The 18,473-nt window shown below is 39.0% G+C and overlaps 2 protein-coding genes across 3 annotated transcripts; one reads left to right on the forward strand and one right to left on the reverse strand.

Moving 5' to 3' along the window:
- Window positions 1-1,029: 1,029 nt before the first annotated feature.
- On the reverse strand, window positions 1,030-3,483 carry LOC146453479 (uncharacterized). Its single transcript, XM_085096580.1, has 2 exons — window positions 2,347-3,483; window positions 1,030-2,315 (listed from the first exon to the last, which is right to left on the reverse strand). The coding sequence occupies exons 1-2, from the start codon at window positions 3,224-3,226 to the stop codon at window positions 1,117-1,119; spliced, it is 2,079 nt and encodes a 692-aa protein (XP_084952706.1). The 5' UTR covers window positions 3,227-3,483; the 3' UTR covers window positions 1,030-1,116.
- A 7,470-nt stretch (window positions 3,484-10,953) lies between these two features.
- LOC146453480 (uncharacterized) lies at window positions 10,954-18,238 on the forward strand. Of its 2 annotated transcripts, XM_085096646.1 has the most exons (3): window positions 10,954-11,567; window positions 16,317-16,430; window positions 17,383-18,238. In XM_085096646.1, the coding sequence occupies exons 2-3, from the start codon at window positions 16,385-16,387 to the stop codon at window positions 17,706-17,708; spliced, it is 372 nt and encodes a 123-aa protein (XP_084952772.1). In that variant the 5' UTR covers window positions 10,954-11,567; window positions 16,317-16,384; the 3' UTR covers window positions 17,709-18,238. The 2 variants fall into 2 exon arrangements, with proteins under 2 accessions (XP_084952772.1, XP_084952773.1); XM_085096647.1 differs by lacking the exon at window positions 10,954-11,567 and having other exon boundaries at window positions 15,786-16,430.
- The last annotated feature ends 235 nt before the right edge of the window (window positions 18,239-18,473 follow it).

Genomic DNA, 18,473 nt, shown 5'->3' on the forward strand with positions numbered 1-18,473 from the left:
AATTGGTGTCCACACTACATAGTGGCATTGTTGTGTTCATGTGCAGAACATTTCTAACATGATTTGGGGTATGTGGTTTATGCAAACATTTTTGTAAGGAATAGGTTTTCCTCCCATGTAAGGGCATTTTATTTCAATGACAGTTTTTAAAATTCCATCTTGCTCAATTACACCATCTGGAGAGGATCCTAGCCAATCTCTGTTGTTTTCATCCTTTAAAAACCAAATCCCAGTTTCCTTTAAAACCAATCCATCTTTGTCTTTTGGAAAAAAATTTTTGAGGTAAGTGACAAGAGCATTATCTTCATTAATAGATCCCCACAACATAGCTAGGTTTGATTCACTTGATGAAGTTGGCAAGCCATGCAAATCACTAAAAAGTTGATTCCATTAGTCAATCATTGCCTTTTTGCCATACCATCCAAGGGCAGTTGCAGCCTTGCTTCCATTGATTTTTCCTTTACGCGAATTAAACCACTGAACACTCCTTTGCTTATAGCACCTAGGGTCATCATCACTACTGGGTGATGTAGAAAGTTGTTTATAACAGGTAAAATCATCAAGAGGTTTTGCTGTTAAAGTACTTAACAGCTTTGCAAGAGATGTACTGGAAGGATACCATGTGTGCTTAACAGTAGGAGGCCTATTTTGTAAAATTTTAGCCTTCAGTTGTTGTTTTTCACTTTTCTTGGGGCATGCTGATTGTATGTGGCCTTGCTGACCACAAAAGAAACACTTCTGCTTTGCCAGCCACTCTTCTTCATGTCCCTCTGGGCACTCAGCTGCCCAGTGACCTAGCTTGTGGCAACGGAAACAGGTGTCAGAGGGTTGGGCTGTGGATGTCTTTTCTGGGTCCTTTTTTAAATGGAACTTTTTCAGCATTTGACGAATTGCTAACTCATCCTCATCATGTTGGGGTGCAAGGCCATCTTTTGCCAAGTATGTAACACACCTTCTCTTTGTAAATTTTCGAACAAATGTACAAAGAACTTGACTTGATGAAACGATGTGAGAATTTGAAACATTTAAGTTTTGTAATAGCTCTCTCCAGTAGAAACACAGTGCGTTTTCCACCTTAAGTCTCTCTATTGCTTCCTGAAGTGAGGCACGAGACCATTAGCCAGAAAAAAAAGAAGATCTTAAGAAGAAGTCAAGTTTTCTGGCAAATAATAAAACGTGGTGATGGTTCTGTTTCGCATGCAGGGAAGTCAGTGTGGGTTGTGAAGTTCTTAAAATTGTAGTTGGCGAAAAAAGATCTATGTATTCTACTGTTTGTTTAACATGTCTAGACAGCTGTTGCTTGTCTGCAGCATTGTGAAAGGTTTCATCAAATGCCCACCTTTCATGAATAACACTGTCTGAACTTAGCTTATGAGCACATAATTCCCACCCTTCTTTTTCAATAAATAATTTTGTGTTTTTTCCAGACGAGTGCTTTTCTTTTGATAGTGGAAGTGAAACAAGATTGGGCAGAGCTGTCAAATCATAAGAGCCAAAATTCCCTTGGAGGTCTTTCATTTCTGAAGACAGAAGAAGTTCAGTTTCAAGGGATGCAGATGACTCAAAAAACTGTAATGTAGTCGGTTTTCCCCCTGATATCCTGGCTCGTTGTAATGAAAAGTAATTTTCCACATCATCCTGACACATAGTTTTTGGTATAATTTGTATTTCTGGATGGTGCATCTGCACATACTGAACAATTCCAAGAAAAGCTCGAATACTTCTTTTGAGATCTTTGTAAGTTATGCGTGGTATGAATTGTTTCCAGTGGTCTTTTAGACCACTGGCTGATTGCAAACTGTTTCTTTCAACCTCTCTATACCAGTTGTCAAACCACATCATAATAGATATCAATTGTTTGTAGCTGTCAGGATCAACTTCCGAATTATTGTTAAAAATTCGAAACAATTTGTTGCATTGCTTTAAGTACATACGTGTTCCAACCGTATCCTCAGGTGGTATTGGCCCCTTAAGTATGTCTAATGCCACATCAAGAGAACACACAGTAACAGCTCTTTTAACACTCATTTTTGTTCGGGGAGTTAATTTTATGTGTTTCCAGTTCACCTTTGTCATACGACGTTGAACAACAGGTATCAAATGATTTACTGTTACTTTTTGCCCGTGTACTTGAAGCAGACCATCAGGATTAACTAAAAAGTTTCGTAGTTTTTTTATCATATGGGGGTAATCAGAAAGCCACCAAATTGGTTTGTCATCATTAAATGGATTGTACGTCACCCAATTCTGTGCCCCAGACCTACTAAAGAAGGCGTGAGAGTATGTTGAGCCATCAGAAACACCATAGAGAACCTCTATTTTTTTTTCCATTTTCTAATTTCAGACCTCCTATCGCCTCACATACTTGCCAAACAAGGGTTGAAAGAATTTTGTGGTTGATTTTGTGTAAGGGGAAAGAAGCAACTGGCCAAGAAAAGTCCCCTTCTAATGATGAAAAGAAGAACTGACAAACAAGTTTAGCTTTTTTTGATGATGGGGTTTCTTTAACACTGGGCAATTCAGAGCTGGAATCATACTCCTGGTCAGATGCACTAGACAATTGAGAATCTGTTGACTCAGAGGAGCTGCCACTGTCATCTTCCTCGTTGTCATTAAGATTTTCTGGTCTTGTGTTGAGTTCAGCGCTGATATTAAAGTCTTCAAATCCAACCAATTCTCCTGTCCGTTTACATAGCACAATCCCTTCCTTTATTGCCATTTCATCCCAGTGAATACCTCCAATCCCCTTACAACCCCTTCGTGTCATTTCTTGAACCATGTGTATTAAATTCTCCTGGGATATTGGGCTAGTTGTACTTGCTGCCTGTCGATACTGTTTGACTGTTTCCCAGGATGGAATTGGAAGTATGCTTCGAACCACCTCATAACCTTTTCTGTGACACTTGCTTGCTATCATGCAACTCCACTTTATTACAAGGGGGTTGTATCTCATACCTTTAGGGTGGGGCTTTTGCTTATTTTTGGTAAGCTTCCCTTGCTTTGAAAATTCCTCCTCCTGTTTCTTTAATGATGTCAATGTGTCAGTAAGGAGAGCGTAAAGAACAGAATTTTCAGTAAGCCACTGATTTTCAATAGCAATATCCATTAGTTTAGCAAGGTCGGATGATTTAGGCTTAAACTTTTTTGGTGCATTTAAATTTTTTTGTTTTTCTTTCAGATATAAACTGTAATATTGTTTTGCTTTTTTTTGGCTTTGGGCAACCATTTTGTGCAGATTTCTTGCCCTGGCTATGAGTTCAGCATGTGAGAGGGTACTGAGTTTAGTGTGTGAATCATAGGCTGTTTTGGACTCAAATGTTTCAGATGAAGGTTTTGTTTGCCAACGCAAGCAAGAACGTAAGATGTCCTGACATTTGCTGCACCTTGTTTTTGAATTCACAGGTAGTTTATAGAAGCAACTTATGCTCCTGATGCATTTTACAATTTCTCCATCTACAATTGCTCCTTTTGGGTCAACAAAGTATAATAGACTTTTGCTCTTGCTTTCAGCCATATCAACCAGGGCTGGATCATAGATACCTTGAGGCCGTATCCTGCCAAGACAACCAATCACCTTCACTTTAGTAACTTAAATAAAATATTAGTTCAACGGCTTAACCTCTCTGCTTGCCTTAAAACCTACAGCGAAATGATTGTTATCAAGGCTAAGAAAATTTTATAGTTAGTTTGTGGCTGAGAGGAGGATGTTTAACTAACTTACTATGCTGCTGTTTGTACAAGTGGTCCCTGCACTATTCAAGAGTTAACTTACATATAGGCACTCATTCTTCTGGAAAATAAACTCGATTGCGCCCACAGGAGCCTCCCACGCAGTCGTTTTCGGGGGAGTCGTTAACCCGCTTGTTAGGAGGGGGTGAACAAGCGCCAAAAAAGCAAAGCTACACCATTCGCAGCGAGAGAGGAATTGCCGACGAATTATTTTAACACAGTGGGTCTTGGTAGAGAACCGAGGTAGAGCGCAAATCATAGTGCTTACATCAACATCGGCAGAAATTTCATGACAGCTTATCAAGAGCAGACAAAAAAGTTTTTAGTACGTGCATCCCTCTTGTTCTTGCTATCACAATATCGGAATGCCTGAAACAGCAACCACCAGACTATCCTAGCAAATTTTAGTAGTGGGTATCAAACGGGCAGTGATATATTTTGACTACTTTTGCCTAGGAATGCCACCAAAATCAATTGAAAATCAAGGATTTGTGTTGACCTTTGTAACCAGCATCACGTAACTCGAGCATCTTGAGTACCATTGCATGGTAGGTCTGTATGTCCTGTGTGGTTTATGGATCGATGTGAAGCGATTTCGTAGGGTTTCAACTCTAACGGCCTCTCTGAACGCGAGGCCCAATTTTGCCTTTAAATACGATAAGTTTCCTCACAAACAAACCCTTGTAATTTCAAAATTAAGCAACGGTCATCGTGACGCTCTTATTACATGACACTGGTAGCCAACACAAATCAACTTGTGGTTGAACCCCTGGAACTTCAGGGTGGTAACACCTAGCCTATAGAACAGGCGTAATTTTTTTTTTTGCGTTTTTCTGGCGAGCGGAGGCAAGCACGAGGCGAGCGCGGAGCGCGAATCACGCGCGACGGGAGGGGCGCCCCGCGCTCGCCTGAAAAAAACAAAAAAAGCAAAACAATAGGTAACACCCGGGTTACACGGCCAGACAAAAAAAAAAAAAAAAAACCCTCTCTAGCATATCTCGAAGATAACCCAGAATGTGGGCAAATGTCGTATGTGTTGTACAGACTTAGAAGAACGATAATATATTTTACTACGATGTACAGTCACCTCCCAGCCTTGCGGAGACCTCGCTATTACGGACATCCCGATAATACGGACAAAAGCTAAATCCCCGGCAAAACTAAATTACAGACGCTTGGCTGAAATTAATTCCCTCTATTACGGACTCTCGCTATTTAGGACACTAACTCACTGTCCCAAGGGTGTCCGCAATGAAGGGAGTTGACTGTAGTTGACTATCGTTGCCTTCATGAGCAATCCAATTGTACAAGGCTGAAGAATGTTCGACTGATCACTTCGATTTATAATGGCTCGTTTGCTACGTTTACCGGTGGTTTCAAATCAGAAGATAAACTCGAATAAACGTCTTGAATATTCACAGTGTTCAAAGCTTTGTATTTTTGTGACTGTCCTTCACACATTAGGTGTTTGTTCAGTATGTATGACGAACGCACTTGGAACAATTGGTTTTGCGGTGGCATGCAAAGGGTGGAACTTATTGACGGACAAATATCGCTACAGACGTTTTAACTAAACTAAAAATGACATTTATTTTCTTTGGTTTTATTTTCAATTATTTTGCCCGTTCAGTGCATTCCATGATTAGCAATAAATTTAATGTTGGAGCCCAGGTTATCACGCGATTAGAAAAAAGGAAAATGGATTTAATAGTTGTAAGTCTGGCTCGCCTAAATTACCACCCGCTACATGCAGCTTAGCCCCTTTTTTTTGCTCTTTGTTGAATTTTTGAATAAACTTGAATAAACGTTGGAGACAAAACTGGCAAAAGAAAAAAATAATGAAAAAAAAAATGAAAAATACACCCTGTAACGTTCTTCAGTCGACTCCATTACGTAGATTATGTTTGCAGCATTTGATCATACACTTGTTGTTTTTGCAGAAATCAGACTTACCAAACTCAGCCGTACAAACGGATTCATGGCCGCAACCTTTCACATACCCGGTAACGGATATGTTTTTTGATTTGTCTACTATACTGGCTGTAACACAGTGCTCAATGCCAATCGGACAAGTTGTCTCTTGCATGACACTTGCACAGTCCTCCCAGCTCTTCTTTGATGAACAAAAGAGACACTTAACGAGATATCCTGGGGATACTTTTTTCTTTTCATTACAAAAGTCACCCTTACAGCAGTTCATCTTGCATTTTGTTATCTTTATCTCTGGATCTCGAATGAAAGCTCTGCAACGGCCTTTGCAAACTTTTATTGTGGAACAACCTTTGGCGTATCGGGAGACCGATACATTTCCTTTCAGTTTGCCTTCTACATAGGTTGTACTACAGCCAGTAGCACCAGTAGCACATAAAATCTCTTTACGGTTAGAATCACAGTCATCCCAACCCGCTGAGGAGAGGCACTGGTAGCACTTGAGTCCATATCCTGATGTTTGCTCTTTGACTTCATTGCACAGGTCGCCAATGCAACAGTTGACCTCGCACTTGCTGATGTTTGCCGAGGAATCTGTAAAGAAAGATCTGCAACTGTCGTTGTTGCAAATTGGTGATATGGTACAACCTTTGGCGTACATTGCCACTGGTATGTCCCCTACTTTGGCTTCTACATGGACTTTGCCACATTTGAAACCGGGAGGACAAGCAATTCTCTCTTCATTAGCTTCAAAGTCATCCCAATTCTTTGTAGAAGAACACTGGTAGCAGTTGAAAGCATTTGCTGTGAAAAAATAGGCCTTTGTTAAAAGTTGCAGTGACACGGTTACGGTTTTCGTCCATAGTCGAGATGACGATGAGGTTTTACTGCGTACTACTACTACTCACTACTACTACTACTACTACTACTACTACTACTACTACTACTACTACTACTACTACTACTACTACTACTACTACTACCACGGCTGAGCAAAGATTAATGAATAAATAAATGTGCAAATCTGAAGCTGCCACGAAGAAAAAAAAAAGATACCAAGCTCAAATTTTAAGCACGGTCTGCCCTTAGAGCATCCCGCGTAATACTGAAATACGAATTGACCCAAAGTAATCTAACCACATGTATTTCCGTTTCAATAATTAAAGCAACTCAGATTACATCTATTTGTGGTTTCCATAAAAGAAGCACATAGTCCTTTAGATTTCCGGTCGTTTCCCTGCTCTCACCACGAACTCAAGTTAATACTGAGATAAGAGAGGCAAGCCAAAGATAAATATTTTACTGTAGCGAGCGACTAACGCGATTAATCACGAGGTGTCGTGGGCCGATGAGGACGATAATTTGAGGACAATTTTACGGGCTCAAACAATGGTTTCTGCTATTTATGTCAAGGGAATAAAATCAAGTAACCTTAATCTACATCAGATTGTATTTATCTCGACTATCTTCCTCATCGGCTCACAACATCTCTTGATGATGCTCGAGAGTCGCTCACCGCTACACAGTTGACAAGGAACTGTTTGAATGGCTGGGTTGTAACGAAACTAGTTACACGTATAAATCAGTGGGCTAGTACTAACTGAATGCTACCTATAGGTATATCAAAAGCTTGCAGTTTAGACTTCCACGGTCTACAAGTATCCACTAAGCAATGGTGGGCAATGAGTGGCCTATCGGGCAACTAATTTGTTCATAAATTTTATTGCCATGTTATTGCAGTTAAGCAGAACACGTGATATGTTTTCCACCAGCGCAGTTGTCGACTGCAGGAAAACCTCGAAGTTTCCAGAGAAACTTCTCGAATTCTTTCGGCTCTTAAAATTGGAGACGAAGTCTAGAGCCGATCGTAGAAACTGTCGAAAACGAACGGAGACTCTTGCATGTTTCCTCGTGTCTTTTTTTTTTTAAGAAGATGTTTGGACAACAAGATCCACCATGAAAATACCTGACTAAAAATACCACTCGGCTAAAAACGCGGGAAACCTTACTGCTACAAAATGACGAGAACCACCGGCAATGCATTTGTCAGTTTCGTGTTTAAGTTTGTAAGGATATAAATCAGCATCCAGTCAAATTTGTTATTTGTTCTCACGTTATGTGTTTGTATTACTGCCCTTGGAGTAAACAGGAAGTCGAAAGTACAAGAAGTGTAAACTTCCTAGCTACGTGTAGAAATTGATTTTTCCTTATACCAATCCTTCACGGGTTCGCGTTGTGTGTACATCAGTTGACTTACCAGCTGTAATGTAAAGAAGAAATATGAGAACAAAGATCGCCATCATTGGACCTCTGAATACGGATCCTTCCTGATTTAACTCGCAATGTCTGTGAAGAACTTGTTTATAGCTAAGTAAAGCCATGCAGCTATATTAGGCAAGTTGCAGACCACAATGCTTTGCGCATCCAAACGTTATGAAAATCTGCTCTCTTACTAAACAAGGTGGTCCTCTTACTTTCTTTGCAAGTTGATTATAAACGTTGACGAGCTAATTGACCTTAGGGGAAAGACGCCATTCATTGCTATCACTTTGCCTGAAATTCTTACGCAACCTCACAATCTCTGGCTTGTCAAGAAAAGACGATCGATTCTCCTCGTACATTACTCGTCTGGGAAACCGATCTAGCGGAAAGAATGAATGAATGAAAGATTTCCAATCCCCTACCCCTGGAAAAAGTTCAAAATATTGTTCAAGAACGCTTTTTTCTTGCAATCTGTATTTTGGTGCCCGCGGTGATAGTCTTTTCCTACTCATTTCTTCCTTATAACGGTTTGGAGATGTTGATGTAGGCTATTGACACTGTTGCAAAGGTAACCTTTGATTGATAATTTAAAAAGGCCAAGTTTGAGAGCTTTGTCTTTTCAAAAAGCCAGGATAAACATTGGTAGTTTCGTTAAGTCGCAAGACTTTTATGTCTGCGAAAATTCCTCAATTTACGGATCTACGTGTTCGCTATTAACAGAGACAACCTGAAACTTGGGCTCTTTGGTCATTTTAAGGTGCTCTTTACAGCACTGCCAAGTGTTTTTGCGTTAGCTGGTCTACATCAAAATTTTGAATTAAGGTCTATGCCTGGCCAAATCTTCCACTATCGTCACAATGGCGCTGATTATTGGACAACAGAGATCGCACTCGATGGCATGTACAAAGACCCGCCCACGGTAACTTGTTCCCACGCTAGCTTGTTGGCTGTAACACTGTTCTGGGCTGACCAAATTGAAGATATTATCGCCAAAATATACCAGCGCATGGGAGTTCTCAAAAGAATCAATGCTCTTTTAACCTTGTACAACTCGCTTATTTTTCCCCTTCTGGATTATTGTGATTAGTTTGGGGAGATAAGAACAATGATGATTTAGTGGGACTTTTGCACTAACTGGTCACATCGTACAAAATCCACCATACCGGATGGCAAAAGAATGTATTAGATTCTAACACAAAGGAATCCCAGCCAGTTAAGGTTGACTTTCCTTTGTTCTTGATGTCCCAGTGGACGCTGCCACGCTTTTTTGCCATCCAGTATGGCGGATTTTTTACCATGTGACCAGTTAATGCTAAAGGCCCATGGACGCTCCTAGTAGCAGGTTTCATAATTACAATACAAGACAAGCTTCTAAACTCCCTCTCCCAGGGCTCAACATGAACTGGGGAAAACATAAACTTATCTTTCAGACAGCCATCAAGCCAGCCTTTAGCGCTTAAATTAGTTTTTATTGTCAAATTTAGTTTATGTACATATTTATTATATTCTAATATTGTAATGCACTTTTGATCATCCCATGTTAAAAAGCGCAATATAAATTAATAAATTATTATTATTATCATATATTATTATTATTAGCCAACGATTTTAACAATTTAAGTCCCATTTTTGAAACTCGTTGATTCTATTGTACTGTTTAAGAAATAAACTAGGAGAATAAGCTTTGTAATTTTTACTCTTCTATAACTTTTATAGTTTAAGATTGTACATAGAGACTGCTTTCTTATTGAGTTTATGATTTTCCCTAGCTTTTAACTATTATTGCTGTTTCTATTTGCTAATTTCCATTTTTGCAGGGCCGCTCTGAAAACCACTACTTGTGATGAATGTACCCTGCCAAAAGATTTTTTTTAAAGTATTATTATTGATTTGTAAACAGCTTTTTCTGTCTGAAAACGCTCAAAATGTTCTCCGTCTACCTTTATTTTCATTTCTTTTCCGCCGCCCCCAGAAACGTTAAATACGTGGTTGAGCATGCGCACAAAAGTAACATGATCGTTGTGTCATCTTCGTTTTTCAAGAAGCTCCACGGCGTATTCGATTTTGACACACTCTAATTAAGATTGAAGGCTCTTTTGGTGTTCTTGTTTCCTGGGACTGCGTTTCGCAGACGATTTAAAAATCTACCAGCGCCCAGGCCGCTTATTTACTTATGGTACCTTAAGGGAGGGTGCTTATTCGAAACAGGGCGCTTATTTCTTTTTTGAGAAACAGCAAATGCGCGACAAAAAGCTTTGATATTTACTTAAAAAGAAACAATAACATAAACTGTAAAATTAGCGACTTTTGAAAATCACTAGTCCATTCAACGTTCATAGCTTTAGTGTTGCTTGCATCAATAACAATGCTTTCGGGTGCAGCATCTTCTACGTCGAATCGGAGTCCGATCGGTAATTCCGTCAAAGGGATCGTTGTCGCTTATGGCTTGATGTACTACCTTGAGCCGTTCTAATTCTGCTTTTCAAGGCTACTTTTCTTTAAAGCAGTGAATGTGCGCTATCACTGAAACAGAATAAACCTTAACCTAAACCTTATTGGAATGAGGGTGCTTACGCAATAGGGGCGCTTATTAACAAAAACACAATGGGGGGGGGGGCTTATTAGAGAGGGGGCGCTTATTGCAACGAGGACACTAAATCGAATCATTATGGTAAGCTGTCAAAGCAATTTTCCATTACAAAAAGAACTATGTGTTGTGTTTTATGTTGTCCTTTTGCGCGTTAAATGTCGTATTTTGGTAATGTGACGGTAGTTTTGCATTGGATCAGGAGTCAAAGGATTAGGAATCCATTGAATTGGATTGGACATAAACTAAATCTCTAACATCTCTTGCTGAGTCAGTCAAAAGGCCAAACACATGTAACCTAAACGAAAAGGCGTACAGTGGATTTCAGAGACTAGGCAGGTTTAAACTCAAATGTTATCTTTTCTTTCCGTTAAATTTTACTTTTTGGCATAGTATAACAGACCCTTTCAAATGAAACCACAGTCATTCGATCTCGACATGGTCTTTAAACATAACTAAACAACCTTTTGTATTGTGCTCGAGCAGGAAAATCACGATAGTCGATATTCTTCAAATAAAAGCCTTTTATGTGGAAAAAAGTTCAGTTGACCCGTGTAGGAGGGGAGCTACCCTGGGCGTGCCAGCTACTGAACCCTGCGTCAGATCAGAGCAGTAAACTAAACTGTTGAGAGTAGTCCACCATCGTTCCATGAAATTTAAGACTGCAGTTTTAAGGTTGTTTGGATGCATTAAAAGACTGTGTGAAAATCCGAGGAGAGAAATTTTGGAAAGGCCTGTTTATACACTGCGAAATGTTTACCGGTGTTTCGTGTAACCTTCACGCCGAAAACAGAGTGATGGCTTTAGGCATTTTCATCAAGTCTTTGTATGCTGCCGACTGAGAGATGGTAATGTTGGCCAACTGCTGCATGTCCAGATACATGAATCCTAAAGTGGGAGCGAGCGACCTCTCACTGCACGCTTGCTAAAGCGCGCCCATCTGTATGATTGACAACAGTAAATTGCTTTGTTTTTCATTGGTTAGTATAAATAGATTAATAAGCGGCGTATTCTGATTACCCTATTTTAACTGAGCGTTTTCACCGAACCTCGCCTTATCGTGTAAGATCGAGATATGTCCAGGATCGACCTTGTTAGCAAGAATTTGCTAGCAAACTATTTTCGCAAAAGTAACAAGGATTTTCCTTGCTAGCTAAAACCGTTCATTACAAATATCGCAAAAATCGCAAGAATAACAAATATAACAAGATTCAAGACTTAGGATAAGATGAAGGCAAGAAGGGCCCCGAAATGTCCGCAAATATCGCAAATATCGCAAAAGTGACAAGGATTTTCCTTGCTAGCAAAAACCATTCACTACAAATATCGCAAGAATCGCAAGAATAACTAATGTAAAATGATTCAAGACTCAGAAGAAGATGAAGGCAAGAAGGGCCCCGAAATGTCCGCAAATATAGCAAATATCGCAAAAGTAACAAGGATTTTTTTTGCTAGCTAAAAGCGTTCATTACAAATATCGCAAAAATCGCAAGAATAACAAATGTAACAAGATTCAAGACTTAGGATAAGATGAAGGCAAAGAGGGCCCCGAAATGTCCGCAAATATCGCAAATATCGCAAAAGTAACAAGCTATTTTCTTGCTAGCAAAAACCATTCATTACAAATATCGCAAGAATCGCAAGAATAACAAATGTAACAAGATTCAAGTTTTAGAAGAAGATGAAGGAGAGGAGGGCCCCGGAATGTCCGCAAATATCGCAAATATCGCAAAAGTAACAAGGATTTTTCTTGCTAGCAAAAACCATTCATTACAAATATCGCAAAAATCACAGGAATAACAAATGTAACAAGATTCAACACTTAGATGAAGTTCAAGGCAAGGAGAGCCCCGGAATGTCCGCAAATATCGCAAAAATCGGAAGAATAACAAATGTAACAGGATCCAAGACTTAGAAGAAGTTGAAGGCAAGAAGGGCTCCGAAATGTCCGCAAATATCGCAAAAGTAACAAGGATTTTTCTTGCTAGCAAAAACCATTTATTACAAATTATCGCAAAAATCGCAAGAATAACAAATGTAACAAGATTCAACACTTAGATGAAGTTCAAGGCAAGGAGGGCCGCGGAATGTCCGCAAATATCGCAAATATCGCAAAAGTAACAAGGATTTTTCTTGCTAGCAAAAACCATTCATTACAAATATCGCAAAAATCGCAAGAATAACAAATGTAACAAGATTGATGAAGTTCAAGGCAAGGAGGGCCCCGAAATGTCCGCAAATATCGCAAATATCGCAAAATGGGATTTTTCTTGCTAGCAAAAACCATTCATTACAAATATCGCAAAAATCGCAAGAATAACAAATGTAACAAGATTCAACACTTAGATGAAGTTCAAGGCAAGGAGGGCCGCGGAATGTCCGCAAATATCGCAAAAGTAACAAGGATTTTTCTTGCTAGCAAAAACCATTCATTACAAATATCGCAAAAATCGCAAGAATAACAAATGTAACAAGATTCAAGACTTAGAAGAAGTTGAAGGCAAGAAGGGCCCCGAAATGTCCGCAAATATCGCAAATATCGCAAAAGTAACAAGGATTTTTCTTGCTAGCAAAAACCATTCATTTCAAATATCGCAAAAATCGCAAGAATAACAAATGTAACAGGATCCAAGACTTAGAAGAAGTTGAAGGCAAGAAGGGCTCCGAAATGTCCGCAAATATCGCAAAAGTAACAAGGATTTTTCTTGCTAGCAAAAACCATTCATTACAAATATCGCAAAAATCGCAAGAATAACAAATGTAACAAGATTCAAGACTTAGAAGAAATTGAAGGCAAGAAGGGCCCCGAAATGTCCGCAAATATCGCAAATATCGCAAAAGTAACAAGGATTTTTCTTGCTAGCAAAAACCATTCATTTCAAATATCGCAAAAATCGCAAGAATAACGAATGTAACAGGATCCAAGACTTAGAAGAAGTTGAAGGCAAGAAGGGCTCCGAAATGTCCGCAAATATCGCAAAAGTAACAAGGATTTTTCTTGCTAGCAAAAACCATTTATTACAAATATCGCAAAAATCGCAAGAATAACAAATGTAACAAGATTCAACACTTAGATAAAGTTCAAGGCAAGGAGGGCCGCGGAATGTCCGCAAATATCGCAAATATCGCAAAAGTAACAAGGATTTTTCTTGCTAGCAAAAACCATTCACTACAAATATCGCAAAAATCGCAAGAATAACAAATGTAACAAGATTCAAGACTTAGAAGAAGTTGAAGGCATAAGCATCGTTGGTCGCCATCGTTCAGGATACCGTGACAGTCAATTCCTTCCACCACGATAGGCAGCCAAATGTTAAATGCGCCGGCTGTTAAAGGATGTATGCTTAAATATGTGCTTGGTTGTAAGCGGTATTGTTTGGAATGAAATAGAGCGTGTTACCGCTAAGGTGTGATTTAAATGATTTTTTTGTTTAATATCGGCTACTGATGTCTTAATAGGGCTGGCAGGCATGTCAAAGACAAGGTTTTATTAACTCGGTCCCAAGGGTGTATTGCTTGAACAGAGGAGGTTCCATTGTTATACAGATAATAAACTGAGTCCTAGAAAATGATCTTAAAAAAGAGTAATTAAACAGAGTTCACGGATCACAAAGCAATGTTTATTATTCATAATTATCTACTCATTACTTTCTACTGTGTTTTTATTTTCCGATTGTAACACACACGACTGGACAACAGGAAGTTTTGCAAGATTATTTGGTGCTGAAGTTTAATTGCTTTGTAAGATACAATCGTCACGAGATGTGAATTTCCATTATTAACTTTCTTTGCCCTTGAATTTTTAAACCTGCCGACACTAGGACTAAGGATTAACAGACTTGAAGTACTCTAGACATTTGCCTGTTATCATTTTGTTGTAGTAAATTATTTTTGTAGCCGCACTATTTGAGCATACTGTTTATATTGATAGCAATGAATAAAAGTTTCCCAAAGACCGCGCGTTGTCTTGAGCGTTTTTGTTTTTTTACGTGTACCGGAAACTAGTAAATTTTGTGGTTTTATCTCCTGAAAAGTTTTTTGAACACTTGTAAGAACTTGAAACGTCACATTCGGTTATAGGTTCATTATTTTTGTAAAGGTGACAACAATGAAAGGTGATTGAAACAAGCGGTTTGGGAAGAATTACTCTAAAGTCCGAAAATAACCAAAGGCCACCATAATTTGTCGTTGATAAATATCTATCTTTATTATATAACTAATTCATCACAAACCATAACAGCAGTCAGGAATGGCCATTATTCATTCCGCCTAAGGTATCTACAATCATCAAATAAGAAATATAACGAATATTTACGGGCCGACCGCGGTTGTTTTGACACTCATTACACCGGAACTGCATGAGTCATCTCTAAAAGACGGAAAGTATGGGCTTGGAGTCATTTTAATATCCGAGAAAGAGTCGTGTCGTTTGTGTGGGAAAGTGTTGGTTGCGAAATTCACGAAAGCCGTGAATGTTGTTGTTTTTGTTCCTGGCTATGAAAAGTTCTGCTTACGTTTCCGTTTGTTGCTAAAATTTGCCCCGTTCTGTGAGCGAAACTCCTTTCAATGCATTGAGCCGTATGTTGATGGAATTAAGAACGAAGCATACACTGATTGATATTCCAGTGTTTTGCTACCGACAGTAATTATAAGTAGCTTCACGTTTGTAACTGATATTCATTATTTAACATAAATGAACGGGCATACGCATCTTAATAATATTCACTTGTTGGTTGTTGTTCAACTAGTGTAGAATTTTGTTAAATGGTTTTAGCTAGCAAGAAAAATCCTTGTTACTTTTGCGATATTTGCTATATTTGCGGACATTTCGGGGCCCTTCTTGCCTTCAACTTCCTCTAAGTCTTGAATCTTGTTACATTTGTTATTCTTGCGATTTTTGCGATATTTGTAATGAATGGTTTTAGCTAGCAAGAAAAATCCTTGTTACTTTTGCGATATTTGCGATATTTGCGGACATTTCGGGGCCCTTCTTGCCTTCATCTTTTTTTAAGTCTTGAATCTTGTTACATTTGTTATTCTGGCGATTTTTACGATATTTATAATGAACGCTTTTAGCTAGCAAGAACAATCCTTGTTACTATTGCGATATTTGCGATATTTGCGGAAATTTGGGGGCCCTTCTTGCCTTTATCTTCTTCTAAGTGTTGAATCTTGTTACATTTGTTATTCTTGCGATTTTTGCGATATTTGTAATGAATGGTTTTTGCTAGCAAGAAAAATTCTTGTTACTTTTGCGATATTTGCGATATTTGCGGACATTTCGGGGCCCTTCTTGCCTTCATGTTCTTCTAAGTCTTGAATCTTGCTACATTTGTTATTCTTGCGATTTTTGCGATATTTGTAATGAGTGCTTTTTGCTAGCAAGAAAAATCCTTGTTACTTTTGCGATGTTTGCGATATTTGCGGACATTTCGGGGCCCTTCTTGCCTTCATGTTCTTCTAAGTGTTGAATCTTGTTACATTTGTTATTCTTGCGATTTTTGCGATATTTGTAATGAATGGTTTTAGCTAGCAAGAAAAATCCTTGTTACTTTTGCGATATTTGCGGACGTTTCGGGGCCCTTCTTGCCTTCATCTTTTTCTACGTCTTGAATCTTGTTACATTTGTTATTCTTGCGATTCTTGCGATATTTGTTACTCAGTCTTTTCTCTTGGCAAGAAAATGTCGTGTTACTTTTGCGATTTTTGCTATTTCTTCTATACTTTTCTAAAAGCCGTTTTCTTTGCTACAATTGCGAAAATAATTTGCTAGCAAATTCTTGCTAACAAGGTCGATCCTGGACATAAGTGGTAAGATCACAGCAGTTCAGAACAGAAACGAGTTACTGCGCCTTGAACGCTTGAAGATCCTCCAAAATGAAGACCCTGTTCATTTTCGCCTTTGTTCTTTGCATCTTCGTCGGTAAGTCCTTCTTCACGCTGAAAATTAAGCAACCTACAAAATTAAGAAAGAGAAAACAACTATAAACAGTCAAAAAAGACATCGATTTCCAAATGAGTTACCGTTCCAGGTAACGGGCAAAAATTGTTATCTGCGTTAGGTGTCACTCTGGTATGCCACGCTTCTAAGGTTTTTCTGGTTCTGAAGGTGCCCTTGTCAATAGTTGACGCGTTCTCAAAATCAATGACATGGTTGTTGGACCAGGCGTGATTAGCGATTCTAGAACCTTTGGCCGCAATTCTTGCCCGTTACCTGGACAATACAACATTCTTTTTAACAAACATTCCTAATTATTTACATTTTTATTATTTTGCAAATCACGTTTTTTATTTAAATTTTCTCATCGCTTTCATATCATTCATTTTACCCGTCGAAGACTGCAGTTCGCGCAGTCGAAAGCTTGTAGATTTTTAGTCATTTTAGCCAGAGGTCGTTTTCTGAAATTTTAACTATGTTTCATCCTGGCTACGGCCCCTCAATATTTTTATGTCAAAATCCTCTTGCCACCGAAACATCAAGTCACTTGAGCAATCAATCTGATTATACCAAATTGCTGCCAGAAAGTTTGGTGGTATTTGTTTTCATTTTAAAACAAAGGTTATGAATATTGAAAGTCAGCGCTTTTTCTTCTACGGTCAGTGAACACAGTGTAAGGATCGCAAGACTATACAGACTGTAACATTTTGTCTGTATCTACAGGCATTTTTGTACACTGTGAATTGTGTGCTGGTGTGTTGTGCAACTTTCAAGCCATAAACTGACGGGCAATGAGGACACTAACAACGAGCATTTAACAAGATAACAAGACAAGATAATCAAGATAGTTAACCGCGTGGGTGGGGCAGAAGGAGGGTTTAATACTATTTGGGCCGCTTAACATTTTTTAAAACCTTTGTTGCACTTTTTATCGCAGCTTATGGACTCAAATGCTACACATGTAGCAGCACATCAAGCATGGATGATTGCAAGAGCAAACAAACAGAAGCGGATTGTCCTGCTGACTCATACCGCTGTGGTAAAGTCTCCATGGAGTACAACGGCATTAAAGCATACGCTAAAGGCTGTATTCCCAAAGCACAGTGCCATAACTCCCACGAATTCTTGAAAGCATGCAAAGCTGCTTCAGGTGATACGTGCTCACTTGATTGCTGTGATAGTGATCTCTGCAGTGGTGATACAGTGCCAATGGTCAGCGTCCTCTTGATGGTAGCATGCGCTCTCATGGCCTTGTTTTGTTAACAGACCAAGATGAGTGCGTCCAGTGCGTACAGCAGATCTAATACTTTTCTCAGGAACAAAGCCTACGTTTTTAAAGAATCTTAGAAAATTGTGAAAAAGTAGTGAAAAAAAAAAATCAGTTATGATGTGATCAAGATTGTATAGTCAGCTGCATTAAACGCTGTAAAGTCTCGTTGTGTAAATGTTTTATGTTGTTGGTTTGAGGTAGAGATGCCGTGCAGGAGTGGGGTTCTATAATCGTTTTTAAAGGTGGACTGATTAACTCTGCCTTGCCATGTTTAGAAGGAAAGGGGAATACAATGCATTAAGCGCGAGGCAAAAGGTGTGAAATTGCTATGGTCCTGCGCCGATGGGGAGTTAATTGAAACGAACGTTTGTTTATCAACGGAGTTAATAACTAGTAAAGGTAAATTGGTCACCGTAAAGGGATTCGAGTACTGACGTTTAAGCTTTAGCCATTCGCGATGCGTCAAGTCTCTTTCAATAAAATTGAAACGAAAGCTGATGTATTTTTCTTGGGAAAAACCAGTTTTTTAATTGTATAATAGCGCCGGAAAGTGTCTCCATGTTGCGCGCGGCCAAAACGATCGTATTACAAGGTTGCGACGTAGAATACTTTGGAACACACGAGTGTCATGGAGGCGAATGGAGTTTCTTCAATCTCAGCGACTTATTATGCGGCTGGTAACTACAATATGACAAACTGCGCGAAAAAAACTGGCATGCCGGGAATAAGCATACATTACTTCCTGAGAGACGAAACTT

The sequence above is a fragment of the Pavona decussata genome, unplaced genomic scaffold, assembly GCF_977016875.1.
Source record: "Pavona decussata unplaced genomic scaffold, jaPavDecu1.1 SCAFFOLD_330, whole genome shotgun sequence".
NCBI lineage: Eukaryota > Metazoa > Cnidaria > Anthozoa > Scleractinia > Agariciidae > Pavona > Pavona decussata.